The sequence below is a fragment of the Thamnophis elegans genome, chromosome 2 (genome assembly GCF_009769535.1).
Source record: "Thamnophis elegans isolate rThaEle1 chromosome 2, rThaEle1.pri, whole genome shotgun sequence".
In the NCBI taxonomy this organism is placed as follows: domain Eukaryota; kingdom Metazoa; phylum Chordata; class Lepidosauria; order Squamata; family Colubridae; genus Thamnophis; species Thamnophis elegans.
Window position 1 is genome coordinate 155545871 of NC_045542.1, and position 26849 is coordinate 155572719.

The window sequence follows — 26849 nt, forward strand, 5'->3', positions numbered from 1 at the left end:
AGGCAATTCAGTGCTGCCTTGTTCCATTCTTCCCGAGTCAGCCGATGGTCAATTGTTTTCATCTTCTGACTGTTCTGCGCATACACATCTGGAACAGATCCCAACTGTTTCTCTTCCCCGGTTATCTCTGACTCTGAAGGTAGCTGGGGAATGTCAGAGGCCCCTGGTTCTATCTCTGCTTCCGATGCAGAACCTCCATCAGAGCCTTCCTCAGACCCCAGAACTGGCCTAAGTTCCTCCCCAACCTCCTCATCTTTCAAGTCTGCCATCAGCTCTACTGGTAACTGGCGGGCCACAACAGTCCCCACTGCATGTTAGTCTATGTGCAGCCCAACATGCAGCTAAACCCACCTATACTTCAATAAAAAAGACCGTGTGTGTTGATCTGAAGGCTTTATTGGTAGAACAGGATATGGTGAAACTGAAGGAAATATGAATACATGTATGAATATGAAAATCAAATATAAGATAGACTGCTGTATGCTGAACCTAACAATTAATAAATATAAGCAGTTTGAATCTCAAGAGCCATGGTGTAGGGGGCGGGGAATGTTAGTTTGTTTTGAATGACCATGTGCCACAGATTAAATTGGCTGCTTCTGCCTTCTCTAAATGCCAAAGGAAATGGAGTCTGGCTTCCCAGCATACACTTGGTTTGAGGGCAGGATGTAAATGGGCAAAGTGAGCTTCAGACAACATAGTTGGGTAATAATGGTCTCTCTGGCCACTAGGTGGGGATAGGGAGCAGCAACAATATAAAGTTATATGATATGTGGTATTGTCAATGAGCATAAATACGTTGAAGAATATCAGCTAAAATGGCAAAGGAGCCTCAAATTTCTGCACTAGAGAAAAAAATGGGCTGGTAGAGAAAGAATTGTGACCACTCCCTCAATCTCTGGAGCTTCTTACATCCCACAGGGAGATGAACATAGGTTTGAATTTCATGAATTATTTCAGAGAGGAAACAGAAGCATTTTCCTCAAGAAGAAAGGCATCATCCTATGATAAGTGAAGTCACTGATCCACCATCAGCAATTTTCAAATTCCAGTGCTTATACTTTTTCTACTGTGTAGCTAAATGGAAGGTAAATAAGATTCCAATACAAACCAAAGATCTTTGCACATTCCATGAATTAATAAGCTTCTGGCCACATCTGGATCCTTGGTTGATGATTGGCTATTGAAAATAAACCTCAATCCAGGGATTTTATTTATTTTTCCTGTGTAAATCCTTTTATGAGAAGAAAGCACACTCAGTGATGGTGGCTCCACTCCTCATGTACTTCACATTTTCTCTTCTGTGGATGCCATTGTGATAATCAAAGGTGCTGAAGACATTAAAGCACTTTTAACACTTGGCACTCAGCACTTTAGAAGAAAAAACTGGCAGAGATCAGTGGCTCCCCAGTGTGTATTCTTTCAGGACAATTGTTTTTCTTTCTCAGTAAAGGTTTTTCCATAGTGCTTGTATTTACATGGTCTCTCTCCAGTGTGAATCCTTTCATGACGATTAAGATGTCCTTTTCGTGTATAGGTCTTTCCACATTCTAGGCATTTATATTCTCACTCTCTCTGGTTGGATCCTCCTGAAATGCAGTTCCTGAGAAGGGCTGGATGGATCTCCTCTTTCGTGAAGTTCTGTGGAGATCACCCCCATTAATGGCTACTGCATCTGATAGAAGACTCTGGTTAATGATCCACTTTCAGAACCATATTAGTTTGCTTGCCTTACTTTTTGTCTCTGTACCTGTATTTCCCCAAACTATTCAAAGTAAGATAAATTAGGGACTCTGCTCTCTATGTGGCTACTGTTTCTAGGTAAATGCTGGTCATTTTAGATAGAAGCACTGAATGCAATAACTAACAGAACTGTTATGAAAATCACAAGTAGTCCCGTAATGGAGAACTGTTCAGGGAGACATTACTATTTCATTAACTTCAGAAAACAATATTCTGTGAAATGAGTGAAAAAAACCTATAGGCTTCAACCTAACATTTTAGGTAATAGATTCAGAAATATAGGAGTGATTGAGAATTAATCATTTGAATATCATCAGCGAAACTGGAAAAAGTGCCCCAATTAGTTCCTGCATCAGAGGAAAGAAAAAGAGAGGTTGGAGAAAAACCTGCGACCTCTTCCTCAAATTTAGGACCCCTTATATCCCTCAGATGTGGGGGTGGTTGAAACAGGGTTGAATTATCTTTTCTCTCAGAGAAGGAAACAAGCATTTAAGAAACAAAAAGATTCAAAGAAGAAATTAGTTCTCCAAATACTGTCAAGTCAGAAGGGGAATTCTGCTGACTGTAAACAGTTCTGCAGTTTGATCCTGATCAGCTCAAGATTGACAGTCTTCAATCTGCCATTAGCAGTTCATTGCAGACATTGAAAGATCCCTGACACACACACCCCCAGGATGAGACCCTTCCCCTTCCTCACCTGCTACCCCTTTCCCGGCTCTTCCCTCTGGGCTTGGCTGAGCAGGAAGCCTTTGGCCAGGGCCACCACCTGGGAACAGCTCTCGGCTCTGCTCTCCCACACCCAGCTGGCCATCTCCGGGGGCAGCAAGGCCAGCAGCTGCTCCAGCACAACCAGGGTGCCTGGAGCAGGCAGCTTCCTTTCCTATAGTCCCTTCCTAGACACGAGACTTTCTGTTTTAGGCATAAAGCGTTTCTCCCGCTGGTTCGTTTGCCGGGTTGCTAGAGCAGAAGTGGGCCTAGAGCACTGAGGGTTTCAGTTTGACGGAGCTGGCACTGATCTCGTTGTTTTTTCATGTCTCTGTTTAAAAACACTTACCCCTGGAAATCGTGAAAGAACCGATTATCTTGGAGGAAATCTTACCGATGTCTTTCACGATTTCCAGGGGTGAGTGTTTTTAAACAGAGACATGAAAAAATAACAAGATGTATCAAGAATCTGTATAAAACTAAAGATCAGGGAACAAGCTTTTTTTTTAAAAACCCACCAAATTCCACATGATAACTAGATTTCTGAGAGTTGCAATTTGTATATCTTTTACACAGGAATTATTTTTCCTTTAGGTTTTGAATGTACAATATAAATTCTACAGTTTATTATTTAACATCCAATGTTGTTTGAAAATTGTTAGAAAAATATATTTGCTATACATTTTCTATGTATTAAGAAAAACGGCAAGGAGATTATGAGCAACGAAAAGCATTTATTTTTCTCTTGTGCAAGAGGATTCTCAATCAGAAAGAGAGAATGATCAATAAGACTAAACACAGGATTTAGACACATTATTTGTTTGTGGGTGTCATCGATTACATAAAAGCGTTTCATAAGACAGTCGTATAATTGTGCTTGCCCACCATTGGTGGTTTCCTGAAAACAATCCCTTAATAGAAAGCCATCATCATTTCAAGTCCCGTTCCCATACATTACATGATTTCAGTTCTTGTTACGTGACAATACAAATTCCCATTACATGACAATAACAAGACAATTAATCAACTCATATCAGGCTCTTGAGAACAAATCTGAGGCCAACATTCCCTGGTACATCCAAGTTCTATCCAATTCCTCTTAGCTCAGCTTCCCCAGTTGGAAAGCAGCAAATAGCTTTGCTAAGTTTGACAGAAGTCAAAGTGACCTTTAAAAGTGCTTTCTCCAGCTAAATAGAAAGGCTAAGATAAATAATAAAATGCTTGAATAATATTTGGCTGTAACTCTTACCTAAAATGTAAAATGAAGTCTATTCAAAATGGAATCTGTCAGGTTCATTCCTTTTTTACACGAATAACCAAATTTTATTTCTCTCAAAAATAAAACCATTCTTTTCAATTTAGGTCCTCTGATAGAAGACAAGGAGTGAACTCAAAGTATTAAAGTTGGTCCTTAAATCCGCCCTCCCAATATTTAAACATTTGTTGTAGGAGGCTTTTCTCTTTCTGATCAAGCATTACTGGTACTGTAGTTTGTAAATCTGTTTACTTCCAATCCCAACTCCGCTCTGGCTGTTCCAAAGGGCTTTGGGTGAGGAATTGCTGTGAAAAGGGAAGGCCCCTGCTAAATTATGTATCTGTAGTTTGATTATTCCTCTGTGAATTTTTATTTTTGTTATTTTAGAGATTTTGTTGCCATACAGTGTATAGTTGTATAGTTTTATTGCTACTTTTAACTTTGTAAGACACCAGAGTCTCCTTGTAGTAAGGCAAGTGGCAAATAAATTTAATTTATAATGATAATAGTAATATTTTTTTAATCATCTTATTAGAGAGTGGCTTGTGAGGATTCTTTGTGCATTGTACTTCATACTTACAATATTCTAAATGAAAGATTCCTTTATCTATTTGAAATCTTTTTAATCATTGTGTATTAAAAAAACCTTTGGGAAATGAAATATTTTCTTCAAGCTTTGAAATCTTTCTCAGAAAATCTGAGTATGTCACCATAAATTAACCCTTTCTATTTAGCAATAGCACTTAGACTTATACACTACTTCACAGTGCTTTTTCAGCCCTCTCTAAGTGGTTTACAGAGTCAGCTTTTTGCCCCCAACAATTAGGGTCTTCATTTTACCCACCTCGGAAGGATGGAAGGATGTGACAACCTTGAGCCGGTGAGAATCGAACTGCCAAATTTCAGGCAGCTGGTAGTCAGCAGAAGTATCCTGCAGGACTGTATTCTAACCACTGCACCACCACGTCTCTTAGTTACCATTTTCCTTCTATAAAATGCTTCTTGTTTCAAAATCCACAACACAGCCTTTTTTAGACACAGCCTTGATATATATTTGTCCAATACCCTCTAAATGGCACATTTATGATCATGATTTTTAATGTCTGAATAAATTTTATCTTTCCCATACTATAAATAGCCTCAAAACTCATTTCCAAGCAGCACATTTCCTGTCCAAGAAATAGGCTGAAAAAAATCACTTTGGATTTTAGGGTGGACCTTTTTTAAGCCCCCAAGAACCAGCCAGGGAAGAGTGGCCTAATTCCTTCCTTGCAGGCTTCCTCATTGACTTTCAGGAAAGCCTTCAGGGAAATTATAAATATTGATCACATGATTGCAAGGCACTTGGCAACAACTGGAAAAACACTAGACACACCTAAAGTATATTCAAACTGATTTGATAATGTATTCTATAAAATGTGACTTTCTGGCATGTTTGTACTCAGTACAACGAATAATCTTTCAGGAGAAAAAAAGACTTTCTATTTGTTCAGTTTCTAACATTGAACACATTTTCAAATAGATAAGCTAAGGTCTATTGGGTCCGCCTAGACATATACATCTTTTAATAATTTATTTTGTAATCCTTTGTCCATTCTTTGCACTAAATATCATTGCTTCTTTCTTGCAAAAAAATATTTATCTAGAAGAAAAATATCTTTCTAAAAGTTCGGTTCTCAACAGGCAGCGGACCGGTCCATCATCCATGGCTTGGGGAGCCCTGGTTTACGCCCTGGGTGGCTCCTTTGGTGGACATTAAGAGGAGTCTTCCTACTGAGCCACATTCCACTCATTTACACGATCTCTCTGTTATGACCCAGATGGTCAAGGCAGAGGTGTCAAACTGGCAAATGGGGGGAAAAATGTCACTAAACGTCACGTGACAGCAATGTGACAAGGCGAGTTTGACACCTGGGTTCTAGATAATCCTTTCTTTATCTCAACAAATGGTCCAGAAACTGTCCTCCAACCACCAGTAAGACTCCATCCCCCATACTACTCTGAAGACAGCCTCCTCTCAATCCCCCAAACAATAGCCCCTATAACAGTGTTTCTCAACCTTGGCAACTTGAAGATGTCTGGGGGGCGAATGCTGGCTGGGGAATTCTGGGAGTTGAAGTCCAGACATCTTCAAGTTGCCAAGGTTGAGAAACACTGCCCTATAAGTACAAGTATAGTCCCAACAGCAGGAACACACTCTCAAGGCAAGATCCAGGTTTCAAGTCCAGTCCACATGTCTGAGTCCAAGACAATGGCAGTCCTCCAGGCAAAGAAAAGGTCCAAGGCAAGGAGCAATTTCAAGAGAAGCACAGGCCAAAGGCAGTCTATAAAACAAGGGCAAGGTGCAAGACAAAAGGCGGAGAGCAATCTCCAAAGCAAGGCAAGGGCAAACAGCAACAGGCATGAATCAAAGCTGGGGGAGTGTAAGCCAAAGGAAACAATTGTTCCTTGGCAAAGGCTACTAACTCCCCATGGCTTTTCCTTAAGTTACTCCACATCCCAGGTGTTCGTTGTAAGGAGGGTTGGGGCAAGTCAAGACTGAGTAGCCTTGCAGCCCTTCTCTGGGCTTGCCTAAGCTCTGCTCTCTTTGCCCTTGGATAGAAGGAGGAGCCAGCTGTTCCTCATCAGTGGAGATCTGCTGCCTATCAGCACCACTGCCCATCAGCAGCTGATACTCCCACTGTGTCTGTGCAGGCAGGCAGCACCCCGTTGGGGCCTGGGACAGCACCTTCCTAAGCCCCTGGCCTCTCCAAATATGCTAAGGGAGAGCCAAGGTGGTGCAGTGGTTAGAGCGCAGTACTGCAGACTTGTGCTGTCCCACCAGTATATAGCTAATGTGTGGGAATTAAGAACTGTCTCCTTTAAGAAACTACCTCATGGGAAATGTAGCCACCTTATGGGAAATGTGGGCAGAACTGCCTTGTGGGAAATGTAGTTCCATAACATGTGACCACATCTGTGTTCCCTGATTGGGCAGCAGGTATTCTGCCTGGGAAAAGTGATTTATTACCGGTCACTCTCTGAATCGCCCTTGGTTAACTGGGATGGGGCAGAACGCGTCTCCCCTCTTTATCCCTGCTCATCAAGGGGATAGAAAACCACAGACTTTTTACCCTACGTCATGGGACAAATCATGGAAAGTCAGAAGTATCTTAACACTGAACTGTAAGTTTTGCTATTAAGAATGCCTGATAATAAACTTGATCTGAAAGAACGTCCTAAGCATGGAGTTTAACTGCATGCCCCAAGCCATCTGCATCACTGGGGCAGAATAAGACTACTTCAGCTGATGGCTAACTGCAGTTCGGCAGTTCAAATCTCACCAGGCTCAAGGTTGACTCAGCCTTCCATCCTTCCGAGGTGGGTAAAATGAGAACCCAAATTGTTGGGGGCAATAGGCTGACTCTGTAAACTGCTTAGAAAGGGCTGTAAAAACACGGTGAAGCGGGATATAAGTCTAAGTGCTATTGCTATCCCTGTTGGATAGTCCCAGTTCTTCTAATTCCTCCTCCTCCTCTTCTTCCTCTGAATTGGGCTCCAATGGGGCCATGACATTCTCCCTTGTGTGGATACTTTCATGACGATGAAGGTGTCCTTTTCGGGTAAAGCTCTTTCCACACTCCAGGCATTTATAGGGTCTCTCCCCTGTGTGGATCTTTTGGTGGCGATTCAATTTCCCCTGGGTAATTAAACTCAATCCACATTCCACACATTTAAATGGTTTCTCTCCTGTGTGGACCCTCTGGTGCAGAGTAAGGGCACTTTTGATTAAAAAGCCCTTTCCACACTCTAGGCATTTGTATGGTTTCTCCCCTACGTGACTCCTTCGGTGGCGACTAAAACTACTTTTGATCCCGAACCTCTTTCCACATTCCCTGCACTTATACGGTTTCTCCCCAGTGTGGATCCTTTCATGAAGATCAAGCTGATCTTTTCGGATAAAGGTCTTTCCACATTCGAAGCATTTATGCGGTTTCTCTCCTGTGTGCGTCTTTAGATGAAGATTAAAATGTCCACTCTGGGTAAAGGTCTTTCCACAATACTGACATTTATGTGGTGTCTTTGTGATGTGGATCTTTTTGGGGCTATCAAGATTACTTTTATTGCTGAAATTCTTTCCACTCTGCATGCCAAGTTCCCTTTTTCTGCTCTGACTGGAATCCCCCCCAGATTTTGCAGAGCTACGTAATTTGTGCTTCCTATACAATTTCTTTGGTGAAGTAGGAGTGAAGGAGTTATTCTCTACGTTGTCTGCAGCCGGGCAGTTTTTCTTTAGTCTGCTTTTTGCCGTATTTATGTAATTCAAATTCATATTTTCTTCTTTTCTGTGTTTCCCTTTTCTCTTTTCTTCCTGATCTTGCTGGGACAGGAAGCCACGAATAACAACAGGAAGAGAAGTGGACAACTTCCCCCCTCCATTCTCATTCACAGACACATCAGCTGTTTGGGAAAAAAGAAAATCGACATTCTGATTAGAATTTAGAAGGGTGGAGGGGAGTCCGCCCCCCCTTCAAAAACATGCCAATCTGTTTTACAGGTTTGGTACAATCCACTTGTCTAGCCAGGAGGTAATATCTGCAAATTCTTATCTGGGAGACTCTGATGGGATTCAAGGAATTTTTCAGCCAAGAAACATATTTAGGCTTTGGTGTTGCTCAGTCAATCTGCTCAGCCATTTCCATGGAGGATCTAAGACAGAAATGGTGAACCCTTTTTGGCTCGCGTGCCATAAGTGGGGAGAGCGCAGGGTGGGGGCATGTGCGGACATGCCGCACCCATAATGCAATGCGCTAACCCCCCCCAATGCCCATGCCTGCACTACAGGCGCTCCCCCCCATTTTTTGCATGCTTTTTTCGCCCTCCCCAGGCTCCAGAGGCTTTATAGGAGCCTGGGGAGGGCGAAAAAAGCCTCCCACGCCCCCCGGAAACCCTTTGGAAGCTTCAGGGACTTTCAGGAGGCTTCCCTGAAGCCTCCGGAGCAGTCAAAACAACCCTCTGAGCAAACTGAAAGTCACTTCCGGTTTACTTGGAGGGTCATTTTGAGCGCTCTGGAGCTTCAGGGACCTTCAGGAGGCTTCCCTGAAGCCTCCGGAGAAATCAAAACAACCCTCAGAGCAAAGCGGAAGTCCGTTCCCAAACTTCCGGTTTGCCCGTAGGGCCAGTTTTTTGTACTCCGGAGGCTTTAGGAAAGCTCATGAAGCCTCCGGAGGCCCTTCAGAGGGGCGAGGGGGCTATTTCCGTCCTCCCCAGGCTCCTATAAAGCCTCTGGAACCTGGGGAGGGCGAAAAATGGCTTTAAAAAAGAGTGAACTTGCGTGCCCTGACAAATGGCTCGCCATCACTGATCTAGGATATTTCCCAAATCTATAGTGAGTATTTCTGCCATGGCCTTGTAGAGAGATGAACAGCCTGGCCTTACCCAGATTAGTCAAATTCCTAGAAAACTCTTTCATGACTTCCCAGCATAAGGTTTTCTGACCAGAATCTAGCAGCCTCCACTCCTCCTCCGTGAAATCCACAGTCACCTCCTCAAAGGTATCAGAGCTCTAGAAAGAGGGGGGGAGGGAAAGTATTCTTTAGCAGACAATCCCAGGAAACAGTTGAAAGTTTCCTCTCTTCCTGCACACAACAGAAAACAGACCAAATGGCCATCTGCTTTCATGACAGATTCATGTCTTCCTGTCCAAATAGTCCTTGGGGTTGGGAAGCTGTAGCTGTGCAAATCAAGACTTAGGTGCTTCTAGGTTGTAGAATGCAACACAAGCCACCCTTGGGGAGCTTCCCACTGGGCTGGAATAACTCAGCAAGGTGGTTTGGGGCAGAAAATCCCCTAGAACAGGGGTGTCAAACTCACACCCCATGGGCCAGATGCATGACGCCCCCCGCCCCTAGTTTAGCAAAGGGAGGAAAAGTCCCGATATGTTACATACAATACAATAGCAGAGTTGGAAGGGTCTTCTAGTCCAGCCCCCTGCCTAAACAGGAAACCCTATACCGTTCCAGACAAATGGCTAACCAACATCTTCTTAAAGACTTCCAGTGTTGAGGCATTCACAACTTCTGGAGGCAAGCTGTTCCACTGATTAATTGTCCTAACTGTCAGGAAATTTCTCCTTTGTTCTAAGTTGCTTCTCTCCTTGATTAGTTTACACCCATTGCTTCTAGTTCTGCCCTCAGGTGCTTTGGAGAATAGTTTCACTCCCTCTTCTTTGTGGCAACCCCTGAGATATTGGAAGACTGCTATCATGTCTCCCCTACTCCTTCTTTTCATTAAACTAGACATAGCCAGTTCCTGCAACAGTTCTTCATATGTTTTAGTCTCCAGTCCCCTAATCATCTTTGTTGCTCTTCTCTGCACACTTTATAGAGTCTCCACATCTTTTCTACATCGTGGCAACCAGAACTGGACGCAGTATTCCAAGTGTGGCCTTACCAAGGCATTATAAAGTGGTATTAACACTTCACGTGATCTTGATTCTATCCCCGTTTATGCAGTCTAGAACTGTGTTGGCTTTTTTGGCAGCTGTTGCACACTACCACCTATACTGTAACTGTGCATTTCGTTTTTGTTGCCTAAATGTAGAACCTTACTCTTTTCACCATTGAATTTCATTTTGTTAGATAGTGCCCATTGTTCAAATTTGTCAAGATCCTTCTGTATCTTAAGCCTGTCTTCTGGAGTGTTGGCTATTCCTGCCAGCTTGGTGTCATCTGCAAATTTGATGAGTTCCCCATTTATTCCCTCATCCAAACCATTGATGAAGATGTTGAAGAGTACTGGGCCCAAAACAGAGCCTTGGTGTACTCCACTGCATACTTCCCTCTATGAAGATGCAATACTAATATTAAGAAATATTAAACTCTTTCTACAAATAAATTACATTTCTAATACAAGATTCCCTGCCTGTGAATTGTCTCTTGTTTGCATTTCCAGAACAAACTTGAAAGTCAAATGTGTGGCTCAGCAGAATATTCTGTTCAAATGCAGACAGACTCAGCATTTGGTGTTAAAAGCACCTCATGAATGGATGGAGCTGAAACTCTATTGCTCTCAGAAGAAACTTGCACTTACCTGGCAAAGTGGCCCAAATTGGATCCTCCTGAAAAACAGGTCCTGCGTAGAGCTGGATCCATCTCCTCTGCCCCGGAGCTCAGCCAAATTCTCCTCCTGCATCTGAAGAAACAGCCTGGTTCATGATCCACTTTCACAGGACAATATCCATGTTAGTTCACATTCCTTATTTTTTGCTTCCCTAGCCCAATTCAGAGAGAATTCAGGGACTCTGCTCTGTATATGCCTGATATTTCTGAGTAAGTGATGAACAGAGGGGAGTTAGAACAGCAAGCTGCGTTTTTATGTATATAAAATGTACCGTATTTTTCAGAGTATAAGACGCACCTTTTTCCCTCAAAAAAGAGGCTGAAAATCTGGGTGCGTCTTATACACTGAATAGAACATTTTGTGCCTCCTGTAACCCCACCCCCTTCATCAAAATGACCGTGCATAACTTGTAGGAGGCTTTCAGAGAGCTCCTGGGGGCTGGGGAGGGCAGAAATGAGCAAAAAAATTGACCATTTGTTGCTCAATTTTCCTCCCCCAGCCCTGAGGAGCACTCTATAAGCTTCCTAATGCTCTTTTTTTGACAAAAACCGGGCCCATTCTCATGGAAAATGGGCCATTTTCTGCTCATTTTCGGGCCTCCCACCTCACCAGGAACAATCTACAAGCGTCCTAAAGACTATTCATGCCCTTTTTTTGAAAAAAAAATGGGTCGTTTTTGGGAGGTTTGCAGAGTGCGAAAACTTTTTTATTTTATTTGCCTCTTCAAAACCTTAGTGCATCTTATACTCCGGTGCATCTTATACTCTGAAAAACATGGTGTTTATTAATTAGTTTGTTTCTCTTACTATTGTGGTATTATAAGTCTTTTTAAATGTGGTGCTGAGGCAATTCACATAATCCAGATGCTTCCCATATCTAGGTTTAGATGACAACAGATCACAACATAAACATTGATCATTATGAGGCATGTGGATAACACTACGAAGAGGTGTAAAGGAAGAGAAAGGTCCATTTAGGAAACAGAAGCAAGAAAAAAATAGTTCTCCAAATGTGAGGAATTCCTGAAAAGGCTGCACAGACATATTCTTAATCTCTGTGACTTCTGGGAGACATGGATAGAGGAAGCGTCCTTGGTGCTCTCTGAGCTTGCTTGTTTTCCTGCACACATTTCATTACCCAAACTTGGTAACATAATCAGTGCTACTAAGGAGCGGGGCTTGCTCTCAGTTTATAGAACTTAGACTTAGAATAACTTTATTGTCACTTTGAATGTACACTACTTGGTATACATTAAAATAAAATTTCATTTCCATACACCTCTCAAAGGGTCTCCACCTCTAATCTACACTATGTAAACATGACTAAATAAATACAAAATTATGCCTCATACCCACATATATTATATGACACGGAGAAACAACACAGTCTAGATCAGATGTATACATGTGCATAGCGAGAGGAACAAATCTTGTGAGTTTACCAGTCAGATGGCATAGAGAACAAAGCTGTTACAGAATCTGGCAGTCCTGCTATAGATACTTTGAAACCTCCTCCCAGAGGGGAGCCACAGAAACAGACTGTGAAGTGGGTGTGTGGGGTCCCTAACAATGCTTTGAGCTCTAAGTACATAGCGTTTATAAGCGGTGTGCTGAATAACAGGAAGCAAGCTTCTAATAATCTTCTTGGCTGTCCTTACCACTCTCAGTATGGACTTTCTATCTGAGGCACTGCTACCATGTTTTCCCAAAAATAAGACAGGGTCTCATTTCCCCCCCCCCCAATTTTTTGCTTGGGCCTTATTATCAGAGGGGGGGGCTTATTGGTTTGGGTTGCCGGGTGGCTGCTCTCTTGCGAGCGGGTGCCCGAAAAGCCGGGCACAGCCTCAGGGGCAAACGGCTGTGTTGCACTGTCGCAGCAGTGCAACAAAGCCGTCATGAGGTGACCATGCTCATGAGCAGCCACCCAGCAACACCCTTTTCCAGCTGGGCAGAGCGCCACTCACTAACCCAATAAGATCCCAAAGGTGCTAAGTCACGTGGCGCTCAGCCTGGCTGGAAAGAGAGGTTGCGCAAGCATTTGCTTTGCCTCCAGCTCGCATGCCTCCCTGCCTCACCATGCCCAACTCTCCCTGCAGGGTTGGGCCAGGGCGCCACCGTCGCTGCCGCCATGTTCCAAACATAACCAGCTTTTAAACTCGGGAAATCCGCTGCTGAGTCTTCCGCCAGCGGCCGCTCTGGGACTAGGCTCTATGGTTGTGGGCTGGCTGTGGGAAGTCTCGGCAGCGGATCTCAGGAGTTTGGAAGCCAAATGCTTGGAGCATGGCGGCGGTGGCTGCAGTGGGGTGGCGATGGCAGCCTGGCCCAGCCCTGCAGGGAGAGTTGGGCATGGTGAGGCAGCGAGGCACGCGAGCTGGAGGCAGAACAAGTGCTCGCGCAACCTCTTTTTTCCAGCCGGGCAGAGCACCACGAGGCTTAGCGCCTTTGGGATCTTATTGGGTTGGTGAGTAGCGCTCTGCCCAGCTGGAAAGGGGCATTGCCAGGCAGCTGCTCATGAGTGTGGTCACCTTGTGAGAGCAACTGCCTGGCAACCCCCCTCTCCAGCTGGCCACAGCGCCACCCACCAACCTAGCAGTATCCCAAAGGCGTCAAGCAATGTGAGTGCCTTTGCCCCCCTCCCCCCGGCTCCTGCGGCTTTACACCTTCGGGATAGTGCTAGGTTGGTGAGTGGCGCTCTGCCTGGCCGGAGGGGGGGGTTGTCCAGGGGGCTTATTATTGGGGGAGGGCGTAACTTTTTGCCCACAGGAAAAATATGGCATGGTCTTATTATCAGGACATGTTGTAATTTCGGGGAAACACAGTACCACTGAACCAAACAGTAATGCAGTTTGTTAAAATAGTCTCAATCGTGCCTCTGTAAAAGATGGCCAGGATAGAGGGAGAAAGATGAACTCTTCTCATCCAACACAGGAAATGCAGATGCTGATGACTTGCCATTTCAATGTTGGTGGGGATGGTCTAAATTAAAGGGACACCTATGGGATCACCACTTTCAGGACTTATAGTGAAGGTCATCATGCAATGTCTAGTAGTCATAGTACTTCCACAAATACAACCAAAAATATGGATCATATATGTAAACGACACCTTTACCATAATAAAAAAGGACCAATTAGAGAACACCCACAGGACCATCAATAACATTTTGAAAGGAATCCAGTTTACTAGAGAAGAAGAAAACAACAACTCGCTACCCATCCTGGACATCCTGATCAGCCGAGACTACAGTGGCAAACTAGAAATGCGAGTTTCCACCCATACCTACCAGTTGCTCCACTTCCAAAGTGACAACCCAAACTCCCACAGGAGACACTGTGTAAGAACTTTATTTAGATAAGTCCAAACATACTGCAGCAACCCCAAACAGCAGGAGAAAGACACGGAGGCTCTATACAACATATTCAAACAAAGTAGATATCCATGAAACGTTATCAAAAAGTCCTTGACCACTCAACCCAATACAGCACAACCAACACAAACCCTAAAAAGAATCACACTGCCATACGTCAGGAATATCTCAGAAACCACCAACATACTACTACAACCACATGGAATCAGCATAGCACACAAGCCAACTAAAGGCCCTTCAAAACATCCTAAGCAAACAAAAGACCCAACAACTCCCGAAGGGAAAAAAGAACCAGGAGTCATCTACTACAGGGCCCCCCAACCTTGAGACTTATGGACTTCAACTCCCAGAATTCCTCAGCCAGCCATGCTGTAGGTTGGATACCGTGCTGGCTGGCTGGGGAATACTGGGAGTTGAAGTCTATATGTCTTAACATTCCGAAGGTTGGAGGTCTCTGATCTACAACACACAATGTAAAGACTGTAACAAGCAGTAGGGAGGACAAACAGGCAGAAGGCTGGCAGAATGCATCCACGGACATTAACTAGCAGTCAGAAGACATGATGAAAATTCTTTAATTTCACAACATATGGACAAATTTGACCAGAGTTTCAATTGAGAAAAACATGACCATCCTAGACCAGACCAAGTCCAAAAACACCAAAGGACTTCTAGAAGCCTGGCACGCTGACAAATGAGCCATCAACTGAGACATAGACACTAGTAACATGTATAAACTATGCAAAAGAGACAACCAACCATTCAAAAAGGGAACAAAATGACCCAAGCACCTCCCCACCAGCAATCAGCACCCAAATCAGCATAAGATTAACTCCAAAGTTAACATCAGACCAACAATCAAGAAATAAACAACACCCCAATCAAGAAACTGCTAAAGAGTTAACAGTAAACAGCCCAACCAAAGAATCTTTAAGCCCACTCCCAGCAACCCTGACAGGGCAAGCCACCAGAATATAAAGTGACAGCAAACAGCACTCCTTACTAGCATTGAGAGTGTTATCTAATTTGATAATGAAACCTCTGCAAGAAAACAAGCAAGTTCATGATGGGCTGGCTGCTAAAACAAAGCAAGGTTAAGGCATACACTGGAAAGGAGATGGGGGAAACCCTGTCATTGTGTAGTTTCTCTGGCAAGAACAAAGAATGCTTGTTCACAGAGAATATGCACAAGTAACACTTGTAGCAATTCTAGGTGGTTAGAGGACTGATAACAGTAACAAAGAGTTTTGCATAGTCCTGCATAGCTCAGCTAAAAGTTAGGAATAGAGATCCTCTGGAGCAAATAAAATGTGTATTAGGTAACTCCCGGAGTTTCATTAGCAAAGGTTTAAGAATAGGGATAGCGAGAGACCAACAGAACCAATTGTTAGATCATTAAAAGGTAAAGGTGCACATGCGTGCTAGTCTTTCCTGACTCTAGGGGATGATGCTCATCTCCGTTTCAAAGCCAGAGAGCTAGTGCTGTACAAAGACATCTCCATGGTCATGTGGCCGGCATGACTAAACGCTGAAGGCACACAGAACACTGTTAATTCCCACCAAAGGTGGTTCCTATTTTTCTACTTGCATTTTTGCATGCTTTCGAACTGCTAGGTTGGCAGAAGTTGGGACAAGTAACGGGAGCTCGCCTCATTACGCAGCACCAGGGATTCGAATCGTTGAACTGCCGACCTTTCTGATCGACAAGCTCAGCGTCTTCGCCACTGAGCCTCAGTGTCCCCTTGTTAGATCATTACTAAAATGTTTATTAGATGGTATTTCTTATTATCCCACCTTGTCCCGCCTTGTGCTTTAGTGAAAATATATAAAGCTTTCTTAATCTTTGGTTCTTGGCATTTTGGCCAGGACCCCTTTTCCTTGGAGCACTCCCATAAAAAGGAAATCAAAACCTGCATCTTGTGTCTGGCGTCCTTCATTGGCCTCGGCACCAGGCTCAGACCCGAATTGGGGACAACACTCAGAGACACCAAGTACACCCTCCCTCCCTGTGTCATCCTCGAGCTACAAATATTCTCCTTTATTGCAACATGGATGGATCTTTTATCCTCCCCTCCCCCTCCATCCTCAGCTCCCAGGATGAGACCCCTTCCTCACCTGCCCCTTTCCGGGCTCTTCCCTCTGGGCTTGGCTGAGCAGGAAGCCTTCGGCCAGGGCCACCGCCTGGGAACAGCTCTCGGCTCCGCACTCCCTCACCCAGCTGGCCATCTCCGGGGGCAGCACGGCCAGCAGCTGCTCCAGCACCACCAGGCCCACCATCTCCGCTTTGCTGCTCCTTTCTGGCCGCAGCCACAGACGGCAGAGCCGGTGCAGGCGGCTGCAAAGCTCCCGGGGGCCCTCGGCCTCCTGGCCCCAGCGATCACGGCAGCGATCGCGGAGGCGGCGGCGCAGAGCCTCCGGGACGAGGGTGCCCTCCATCCTTGGATATTTCCTGCCGTGCACTGGGTCTCCTGCCCCAAGGCAGTCCGAGAGGGCTCCCACCAGCCTCTCCGCGCCCCTTTCTCCGCTTTCCAGGTGGGGAGAAATGGGCGTCGGCTGCTTCGGGGCTTCTGAGCCCGAGGAGAGAAACTGCGAATCGTTTCCGCCACGATTTCTCTTCGCGACCCTGGCTCTGCACTCCGCAATTAATGGATCCGAACCATAGATACGCGCCGCCTGGAGTGGCCCTGTGGTACCCAGAGAACGAAAGGGGAAAGGCGTGCGAACGATAGATACGCGCCGTCTAGAGTGGCCCTGGTAGTCAGAGAATCTTCTTCCCAGAATTTGGGGGGGGGGGAGCAGGAGGGAGGAGCGGGGAGTTTCGCAGAAAGGTCCGCGGCTGAAACGGAGGCTGGGACGGCGTTGCGTGCAAAAGGCAGGGAAGGATCGATGACCTCGGGGTCGCCCTTCTAAATCAGGCACTTGCACCTCCCTGGGTCCTGCGCCGTGCAGGGAAGTCGGGGAGCCCCTCGGATTGTCAAAGAGGGGGATTTTTCCCCCCTACGTGGGTGATAATTGAAGGGAAAGGCGCCCGGTAGCACCTTTGCAATTTATAACACATTTCCTTACCTCCAAAACTCGCAAGATTCTTTTCTTTCGCCAGGTACTTGTGTATACATGCGAACTAGATTGTGGTGCATGACTAAACGCCGAAAGTGCACGGAACGCTGTTACCTTCCCACCAAAGGTGGTCCTTATTTTTCTACTTGCATCTTTACATGCTTTCGAACTGCTAGGTTGGCAGAAGCTGGGACAAGTAGCGGCACGAGGGATTCGAACCGCCGAACTGCTGACCTTTCTGATGGACAAGCTCAGCGTCTTAGCCACTGAGCCACCGCGTCCCTCATAAGTCAAAGAAGCAACTTTATTGACCAAGAGAGACACAAACAGAAGAAATGCCCAGTGCCCAAGGAGGATTTGCTTGCAAAAATCAATGAATCAATAAATGAGAATTAGGATTTCAATACGAGCTGACTGAAAGTAAAGTAAGAATCTAAAAATAACAATGCAAATATATATATATATTCCCAAAACTATTCTTATTGCATCCAATTTGATATACTACAGAAAGGTAGAAGTCCTGGTGGCGCAGTGGTTAGAATGCAGTATTGCAGGCTAACTCTGCCCACAGTCTGGAATTTGATCTTGACAGGCTCAAGGTTGATCCAGCCATTCTTCCAAGGTTGGTAAAATAACCCAGATTGTTGGGGGCAATATGCTGACATTATAAACTATCCAGAGAGTGCTGTGTAAATCACTATGGGGTAGTGTATAGCAATAGCTCTTAGACCTATATACTGCTTCACAGTGCTCTAACAGCCCTCTTTAAGTGGTTTACTGAGTCAGCATATTGTCCCCCAACAATCTGAGTCCTCATTTTACCCATCTCGGAAGCATGGAAGGCTGAGTGAATCTTGAGCCTGGTGAGAGTCGATCTGCCAAATTGCAGGCAACCGGCAGGCAGCAGAAGTAGCCTGCAGTACTGCATTCTAACCACTGCACCACCTCAGCTCTAAGTGCCATTGCTATACACAGAAGGTACAAGTGATAATTTTGTTCTAGTTGCAGCCAAAGCTATAAGCAGGGATTGTGACTAATTAAATGCAACAGAAACTTTTGGGGAGGAAATCAATTGGAAAGCTGTGAGCGATCTCCAAATCATCCAATCCAAGGAACTCCAAACTTAGCAACTTAAAGACTTGTGTACTTCAACTCCCAGGATTCCACAGCATGGGTGATGGAGGAATTCTGAATGTTGAAGCCCACAAGTCTTAAGGTTGCCATGTTTGGAGACCCCTGATCTAAACCAAAGGGGATTATTCCAAGGCAGAAAGGACACTGCTTCAGTATTTTTGTTCAGAACCTGAAAAAAAATATGGAGCATGAATTTGGAGCTGCTGAAAAACAGCAAGATTGCCAGGATGATAGAATGTGCTGTGAACATGACAGGAAGCAAGTGCAAACAAAGCTTGTTTTGGACAGAAGCCATTAAAATTCAAGAAATGAGTAACAAAAATCTGGAATTGGCCTTGCTAAATGACCCCTCCTTCACCAACCATTTGAAGTCAAGGCTGCTGAATGAGGAGACTTAGAGCCATTGCTCATACGTGTTAGAGCATCACATTGTCACATGATAGCAATTTGTAGTTTTCACTGCCTGCTTCTGACAAGCAGAATCAGTGGAAAAATAAGTAGGGAATTGCAAGTCACAATCATGGACTATCATACTTAACACCTGGTGGTGATTCACCAAACAAACATACCTTCAACTGAGGTCACAAGTTGGTGTAGTCCCTGAAATTTAATCTTACAGCTGCATTGCTTACTGAATGGAATTGTTGGTCCCCATTGTGCATGGTGACCAAGGACTTCCTGTATTATATTTGTAATATAGTTGTGGAAAAAAGTTTTTTGCCAAGAAAGTAGCAGAACAGTAAAGAGAAATGGCCAAAATATGTTCAGCAATCTTTGGGTGCCAGCTTTCCAATCCTACTTTATTTTTATACCATCTTTATTAGTTCTATTTCAGTTTAGCTACTCTAAAGTCATCCTTTAGATTTATACATAAATCCCCACCCCTCAGTTTACCAAAAGCAATGGTAGGCAGTATATAACAATCAGATTAAAAATCACAATCGTATAAATGATATATATAAAAATGTAAAAATCTATATTAAGAAATATGTAATATAAAAACAACTATACAACTCACCCACCCCAAGCAATATAATGGATGGAAATGGACACCTCAGCAATAGAACCATCTGAGCATATCTCAGATTTCCTTAGAGCCCCAAGCCTGAGGATGAAGCCACGTCTTCAGAGCCATCCAGGAGATCAGAAGGGGTAGAACTGATCTCATTTCAGGGGAATGGATATTCAATAAGATGGGGGCCACAGCACTGAAGACATGTCTTCTCAGGTTCACCAGCTGATGGAACCTGTCCAGTGGTGGGTTTCAAAAATTGTTCCAACCTACTCTGTGGGTGTGGCCTCCTTTGTGGGAGTGGCTTGCCACCTATGTGACCGGATGGGAGTGGCTTGCTGCCCATGTGACCGGATATGAAGATGCCGACGACACTTATCAGAACCACCTTAAATTACCTCACACTCAGCACTGGCATGCATAAGAATATGATGTAAACTTGTTTTTTAAAAGGCATCTTTGGTTTGCGTTAAAACAACTTCAACACACGCAATGTTCTGATTGCACCACAAACGCAGTAGTCATCCTTACCTTTCACAGAGGCACTGAGTTTTATAAATATGAGCATGATAGTGTAGAATAATCATATCTAAGGACCAGTGGTGGGTTTCAAAAATTTTGGAACCTCTTCTGTAGGTATGGCCTGCTTTCCGGGTCCACTGGTGGAACCTCTTCTAACTGGTTCGGTAAATTTGACGAACTGGCTCTACCGAATAGGTGCGAACTGGTAGGAACCCACCTCTGCACCCGTCATATGTCGTCTTTGCCAGGTCTCATTGGGCAGGCTGAAATAAGCAGGAAGAGGCTCAGCCCCATGCCAGGAAGGGATTCAAAGGCAAAACCAGCACTGTGAACTGTGCCTGCAAGCAAACTGGCAACCAAGGCAGAGGTGTGCTGCTTCAGAAGCACATATAGCTTATCTGGCAATTGCATTCTCTACCAGCTAAAACTTGGATACCCTCCAAGGGCAGCAAAGTTTATTGAAGTCATGCGATATGCAAGTAACTAGGGCATGATTGACCATAGCCAGGGTCTCTGCAGATCCGGAAACAGCCACTATTGGCTCTCAAGTGAATCAGTAATAAAAATGTTAGGATGTAGAGTTTTTGATCTCCAGTGACAGCTAAAATTCAGGAATCTTTAGATCAGCTTCCAGCCTGCAAACTACCAGTGACCTCCCAAGTGTTTTTCCAAAGCGGCCTGAAAATTATCAAAGGTGAAATCTTAGTACTCTGGAAATTGGGAAGGCTGTTCTAGTGAGCAGAGAGCATAATAGAAATACAGAGAGCATGATAGTATCCCCTATCTAGATGACGTAGGAAACAATGTGGGTAGACAATGCCAGGTTTTGTCCTGCATTATTTTATTAGTAAGATGAACATGGAAGGCTATCAATCATTTAGGGGCTGAGCATAAAAAGCAAGAACTTCATGAACTTTTAGGAGCCAGTGAGCACCCAGCTAATCTGATGAAGCTAGAGCTCGGCGGATCTAGATATTGCTGGCTGGCTGGCGCTCTATGGTCAGGCAATAAGCGCGCCTAGATAGTCGCAATTGCAGTATCAAGCGCCTGTAGCTGAACTGAAAGGAATTGAGACCATAGAATCGCGTATTGCTAGAGAGAATATGGAAAGGCGAAGCCCTGGGAAACCTCATCTTCCGGCTTCCTAATGGAGGATCGCGGTGGCTGTTGTAGTTTTTCCTGGGTCGAAGCGGCGGCTGGAAGGTGAGTGGAGGGCAGGTCGGAGGAGAAGCCGGGAGCGAGTCGGGAGGTTCGGATTGCTCCACGTTGTAGCAGCAGATAATCAACTCTGCTGAAATACGTCGCCTCCTGCATATCCCCCCCCCGCACCCCAATTTTATTCCACCAGAGTTGCAGGTTTTTAAATAGCCTGCAATTTTATCTTCATTGGGAGATTTCAACTCTACCGCCACGTTAGGGTGGATTCCGTGTGTTTCTCGTGAGCCTGTTGCTTTGTTTGCAAGGGAGGAGATTCACAGGCAACACCCGTGCTTTAAATCTTGCAGAGGCTTTAGCATTTCAGAATCAGAATAGACCTTGGAGGGACCTTGGAGGTCCTCTAGTCCAGCCTCTTCTTAAAAACCTCCAGTAATCTGATGGCAAAGCTGTTCCATTGGTTAATTGTCCTCACTGTTAGGAAGTTTCTCTTTAATTCCAGGTTGCTACTCTCTTTCATTACTTTCCATCCATTATTTCTTGTCTTGGCCTCTGATGCTTTGGATAATAATTTGACCCCCTCTTCTTTGTGGCAGCCCCTCAAAAACTGGTATCATATCACCCCTAATTCTTCTTATCTTTAAACTAGCCAAACCCAAATCCTCCAACCGTTTTTCATATGGTCACTTCTTCTTTAATAATAAAAATTAGATCCAGCATAGTTTTTCCTCTAGTTCCCTCCTCTACTTTTTGGATGAGAATGTTGTCAGCTAAGTTGGTTCAGAATCTGTTTGATCTCCCACCTGCTGCTGAGTTTGTCGCCAGTTGATACTAGGGTAGTTAAAGTCTCCATACTCCTGGTATGTTTCCTGCATACAATTGATAATTGATTAGCAAAGAGTTCATCTATTTCTTCTGCTTGGCTGGGTGGCCTGTAGTATATTCCTATAGCAATGTCATTTTTCTTTCATTTTATATTGGCACATATGGATTCTAGGAGTTTTTCATCCTTGTTTTTGTGTTTCGCTGTAGAGTTGTAGTGATCTTTTATATATAATGCAACTCCACCTCCTCTTTTGTTAGGTATGTTTCTCTTGAATAGTTTGTATCTCTCTATCAGGACATTCCAGTCATGAGCTTCATCTTACCAAGTTTCAGTAATGGCAACAACAGTATTTTTTGGAGTATAAGACGCTCTGAAGTATAAGACCCACCTAGCTTTTGGGGAAGAAAACAAGGGGGAAATATTTGTCTCTGCCTCCCAGCAATTTGCCTCCTTGCATCAAACAGTACAGACAATATACACTGTTTGTAGTGTTACATTTCAGACTATACTTGTACATAAGCTGTTAAAATTGATGTGCTTTCTGGAAGTATAGTTATTCTCTGCTATTTAAAAAAAGATACAATAGCAGGAGGCCTCTTCAGATCAAGCATTTATTTTAAAAAGCTTCTTTTTGTTAAGCTGTCTGGAACAATAATAAAGCAGTTTAAAAGAAAGTCTAATAATTTGAACATTCTATAGGCATTTATAGTTATTGACTTACCTCCTTGGAGCAAACAGCAAGCTTCACTTTCAATTTCAGCATGGGCCTCCTGATCATCAGCTGTTTCAGGCTGCAGGGATTGCCATAGCATATTGCAGCCTTCCCAAGCCCCATTTTCCCCGTTTGCTGCAAGGAGGTAAATTACTGGGAGGCAGAGGCCAAATGGTTGGGGCCAGTGGGTGGGGCTACATTCAGTGCATAAGACGCACCCAAATTTTTATCCTCTTTTTTGGGGGGGGAAGGTGTGTCTTATACTCCGAAAAATACAGTATATCATATCTGCCTTCATGTACTAATACTTCAAATTCACCCTGTTTGTTCCCTCAATTTTCAGCATTAGTGTATGGGTGTTTCTTCTTTTAATGCTCACATAGTATACCTCTTTCATTTTGTAGACAGAAAATGCACCTGGATTTTCTACATACATACATATGGTACACACAGATAGAGGGCTGTTTGGGGGGGGGAATATATGTGTATCCGTGTTCCTATCCTCAGTATTTTCAGGTATCTATATGATTCTAACAATTTACACTGCTGACAATCTGTGATTTACATGAGTTCAACAATAGAATTTCATGATTGTGTGAATATTTGAACTTAGTCTTTTATGTGTCATAATGAATGGCCGTTGTTAATCTAGCAGTTTGGCATGTTTGCTTTTTCATTGTTATGTGTGCTTTTTTTCTTGTTTCCACATCTTGCAACCCTATTATTAAGAGTAATTAAAGTATCTCTTTTATGTGCATCTTCTAGGCAAAGGGAATGCTAAGACAAACCTTCTGGATGGCAGAGAATCAGAAGCAGCTTTAAAAAGGAAAGCGAATCCAGTACATCTAGTACACAACGTCTTTTCTCTTTCCTCCAGATAACAACAGAACTCTTCTCTTTCCCCAGCCAGAAAGAGAAAAAATAGGAAAAGATAAACTGAACTGATAAACAAGCATTACATCAAGGAAACATTGTATAAAAAAATTGAAGGTGGAACATTTCCAGATTCAGAAAAAGAGGAAATATCTAGAGGTCTGTGGGGAGGAAGTGCTCATTCCAAACAATAACGCAGGCTTCACCCTGTGAGGTAACAAACTGCTTCAACCATCCAAGAAGAGATCATAAATACTTTTGACCTCCTCAAGAGTCAATGGCGGAAAAGCTCCACGGATATGAAAACCTTAGTTTGCAAATCAGAGCTGAATATGCATCAGAGAATCCACACTGGTGAAAAACCATACAAAAGCCCCGAATGTGGCAAAGTCACAATACTTCCTGACTTATTGAGCATAAAAGAACCCATACTGGAGAAAAGCCCTGCCAGTGCCCACAGTGTGCCAAAAAGTTTAGTAAGCATGCCAACCTGGTGATACACAAGAGGACTCACACCGGAGAGAAACCATATAAGTGTCCAGAGTGCGGGAAACATTTCAGTCAGCATTCCAACCTGGTGATACACCAGAGGACTCACACTGGGGAGAAACCATATGAGTGTTCGGATTGTGGGAAAAGTTTAGAAAATAATTCTAACCTTGTGATACATAGGAGGAATCACACAGGAGAGAAATCATGAGTGTCCATACTGTGGGAAAAGTTTCAGTCAGAACTCTTGCCTGGTGATACACCAGAGGACTCACATGGGTGAGAAGCCAAATGAGTGTCCAGATTGTGGGGAAAGTTTCAATAATGATTCTAAACTTGTGAAACACCAGAGGGCTCATACAAGAGCGAAACAATATGAGTGTCCGGATTGTGGGAAAGCTTTCCAGCAGAATTGCAATCTGGTCATACACCAGAGGACTCACACAGGAGAGAAACCATATAAGTGTCCAGAGTGTGGAAAAGGTTTCAGTTGGAATTCTGATCTAGTGAGGCACCAGAGGATTCACACAGGAGAGAAACCATATGAATGTCCAGTTTGTGGAAAAAGTTTCCGTTGGAATTCTGACCTGGTGAGACACCAGAGAACTCACACAAGAGAGAAACCATATGAATGTCCAGTTTGTGGAAAAAGTTTCAATCATAATTGTAATCTTGTGCAACACCAAAGTACTCACACAGGAGAGAAACCATATGAGTGTCGTGATTGTGGGAAAGCTTTCAGTTGTAATTCTGACCTGGTGAAACACCAGAGGATTCACACAGGAGAAAAACCATATGAATGTTCAGATTGTGGAAAAAGCTTTAGTCATAATTCCTACTTGGTGATACACCAGAGAACTCACACTGGAGAGAAACCATATGGGTGTCCAGATTGTGGGAAAAGTTTCAGTAATAATTCTAACTTTCTGAAACACCAGAGGATTCACACGGGAGAGAAACCATATGAGTGTCTATACTGTGGGAAAAGTTTCAGTCAGAACTCTAGCCTGGTGATACACCAGAGGACTCACACAGGGGAGAAACCATATGAATGTCGAGATTGTGGGAAAAGTTTCCAGCAGAATTCCAATCTAGTCATACACCAGAGGACTCACAGGGGTCAGAAACCGTATGAGTGTCTAGACTGTGGGAAAAGTTTTAGTCGAAATTCCAACCTGGTGATACATCGGAGGACACACACAGGAGAGAAACCATATGAGTGTCCAGATTGTCGGAAAAGTTTCAGTCGTAATTCTGCCCTAGTGACACACATGAAGACTCACACAGGAGAGAAACCCTATAAGTGTTCAGATTGTGGGAAAGCTTTCAGTTGGAATTCTGACCTGATGAGACACCAGAGGATTCACACAGGATGAGTTCCTGCTTTATGGGAAAGGTTTCAGTTGGAATTCCCACCTGGTTGAATAATAGGGAACTTACACAGAAGAGGAGCCCTTTGAATGTTCCAATTGTGGGAAAGATTTCACAAGTAAATCTAATAAATCATGTCAGTTTACAGACAGATCAGAAGCAATTCAGATGCCTAAACTGTGGTCAGTGTTTCAGTAACAACTCTACTATTATTAAAGACAAGAGGACTCATACAGGAGGAAAACCATCAGCTTTGTGATTAGAAGGAAAGCTTGATGGGATTTTAGAAAACTTTCAAGAGTTTACAAGATTATACATTGTTTGTTTTCAGTTTGCTGGATTATTTTCAGCCAGAGCCAAGTTTATTTTAGACATGAGAGACTCAACCAGAAGAAATGATCAGACACAAGAAGATTTCCTTGCAAAAACCAATATATCAGTGAGAATTAGGATTTCAACAAGAGTTTTCTAAAAGCATAATAAGAAACTAAATATAAGAGCATCAAATCATTCTTATTGTATCCGATTTGATATATTACAGAAAGAAAGGAGTCCTGGAGGCGAAGTGGTTAGAATATAGTATTAGAAAGGCAGTAACTATTCCAAGATACTGGTAGTCCTTGACTTACAACCATTCATTTAGTGACCATTCAAAGTTACAACATCACTGGAAAAAGTGAGTTATGACCCTTTTTCATACTTAGGACCATTGCTTGGAAACTGATGGTTGCAATATCCGGGGGATCATGGGATCCCTTTTTGTGACCTCCTGACAAGCCAAATCAATGGGGAAGCCAGACTCACTTAACAATTGGGTTACAAATTTAACAACTGGAATGATTCACTTAACAAATCTAGAAAGTTTGTAAAATGAGGCAAAACTCACTTAACAACTGTCTCACTTAGCAGCAGAAATTTTGGGTTGAATTGTGATTGTAAGTTGAGAACTACCTGTAATAAGAATATTTGCCTGCCTGGATACTAATATTCTGCAGTAATGTTTATAAAGATATATTATTTCTTGAGAGACATTAATTTTGTTGTGATAGGCTCTAATTGCCCCTCAGCCTGGACTATTTGCTGTAGTTCATTCATGAATTTAGTGACTTGGGACCGTGGGATGAGTGGCATACAAATTTAATAAGTAAATAAATGTGAATGTACTTAGGATGCAGACAGTCAGATTCACATCAAGTATTTTGTGGTTCTTTGGTGGTCCAAAAATATATAATAGGTTTTAATGCCTTTATTTCATGTAAAATATAAATAATATACCAAAATGGGTGCTTTTTAATGACCATGTTTTGAATATTTCTAGAAAATTCCTCAAAGAAAACTCTAAATAATTTCTGTTCCACTACAGTATAATTTTTAAGTGTTCTGTAGGGTTTTCTCACCTGCAGGTCAAATATTTCAATTTGTTTGTTTTGCATTTGCTCATCTTCCAGATTTCTTGAACTTTGCATATGTTATTTTCTGGAACAATTTGAGTCATACATTGTACTTCTTTTTTTCGTTCCTTGCTAAC

At 43.4% G+C, this 26849-nt stretch overlaps 1 protein-coding gene and 1 pseudogene across 2 annotated transcripts; one reads left to right on the forward strand and one right to left on the reverse strand.

Annotated features, from left to right (window-relative positions):
• Positions 1 to 7109: 7109 nt before the first annotated feature.
• Positions 7110 to 16853, reverse strand: LOC116504245 (zinc finger protein with KRAB and SCAN domains 7-like). 2 transcript variants are annotated; one of them, XM_032211159.1, is made up of 4 exons: positions 16286 to 16853; positions 10775 to 10876; positions 9122 to 9248; positions 7110 to 8143 (listed from the first exon to the last, which is right to left on the reverse strand). In XM_032211159.1, exons 1-4 carry the CDS (start codon positions 16604 to 16606, stop codon positions 7161 to 7163), a joined length of 1533 nt encoding a protein of 510 aa, XP_032067050.1. In that variant the 5' UTR covers positions 16607 to 16853; the 3' UTR covers positions 7110 to 7160. The 2 variants fall into 2 exon arrangements, with proteins under 2 accessions (XP_032067050.1, XP_032067049.1); XM_032211158.1 differs by having other exon boundaries at positions 10775 to 10879.
• A 4163-nt stretch (positions 16854 to 21016) lies between these two features.
• LOC116504247 lies at positions 21017 to 25444 on the forward strand (annotated as a pseudogene).
• The last annotated feature ends 1405 nt before the right edge of the window (positions 25445 to 26849 follow it).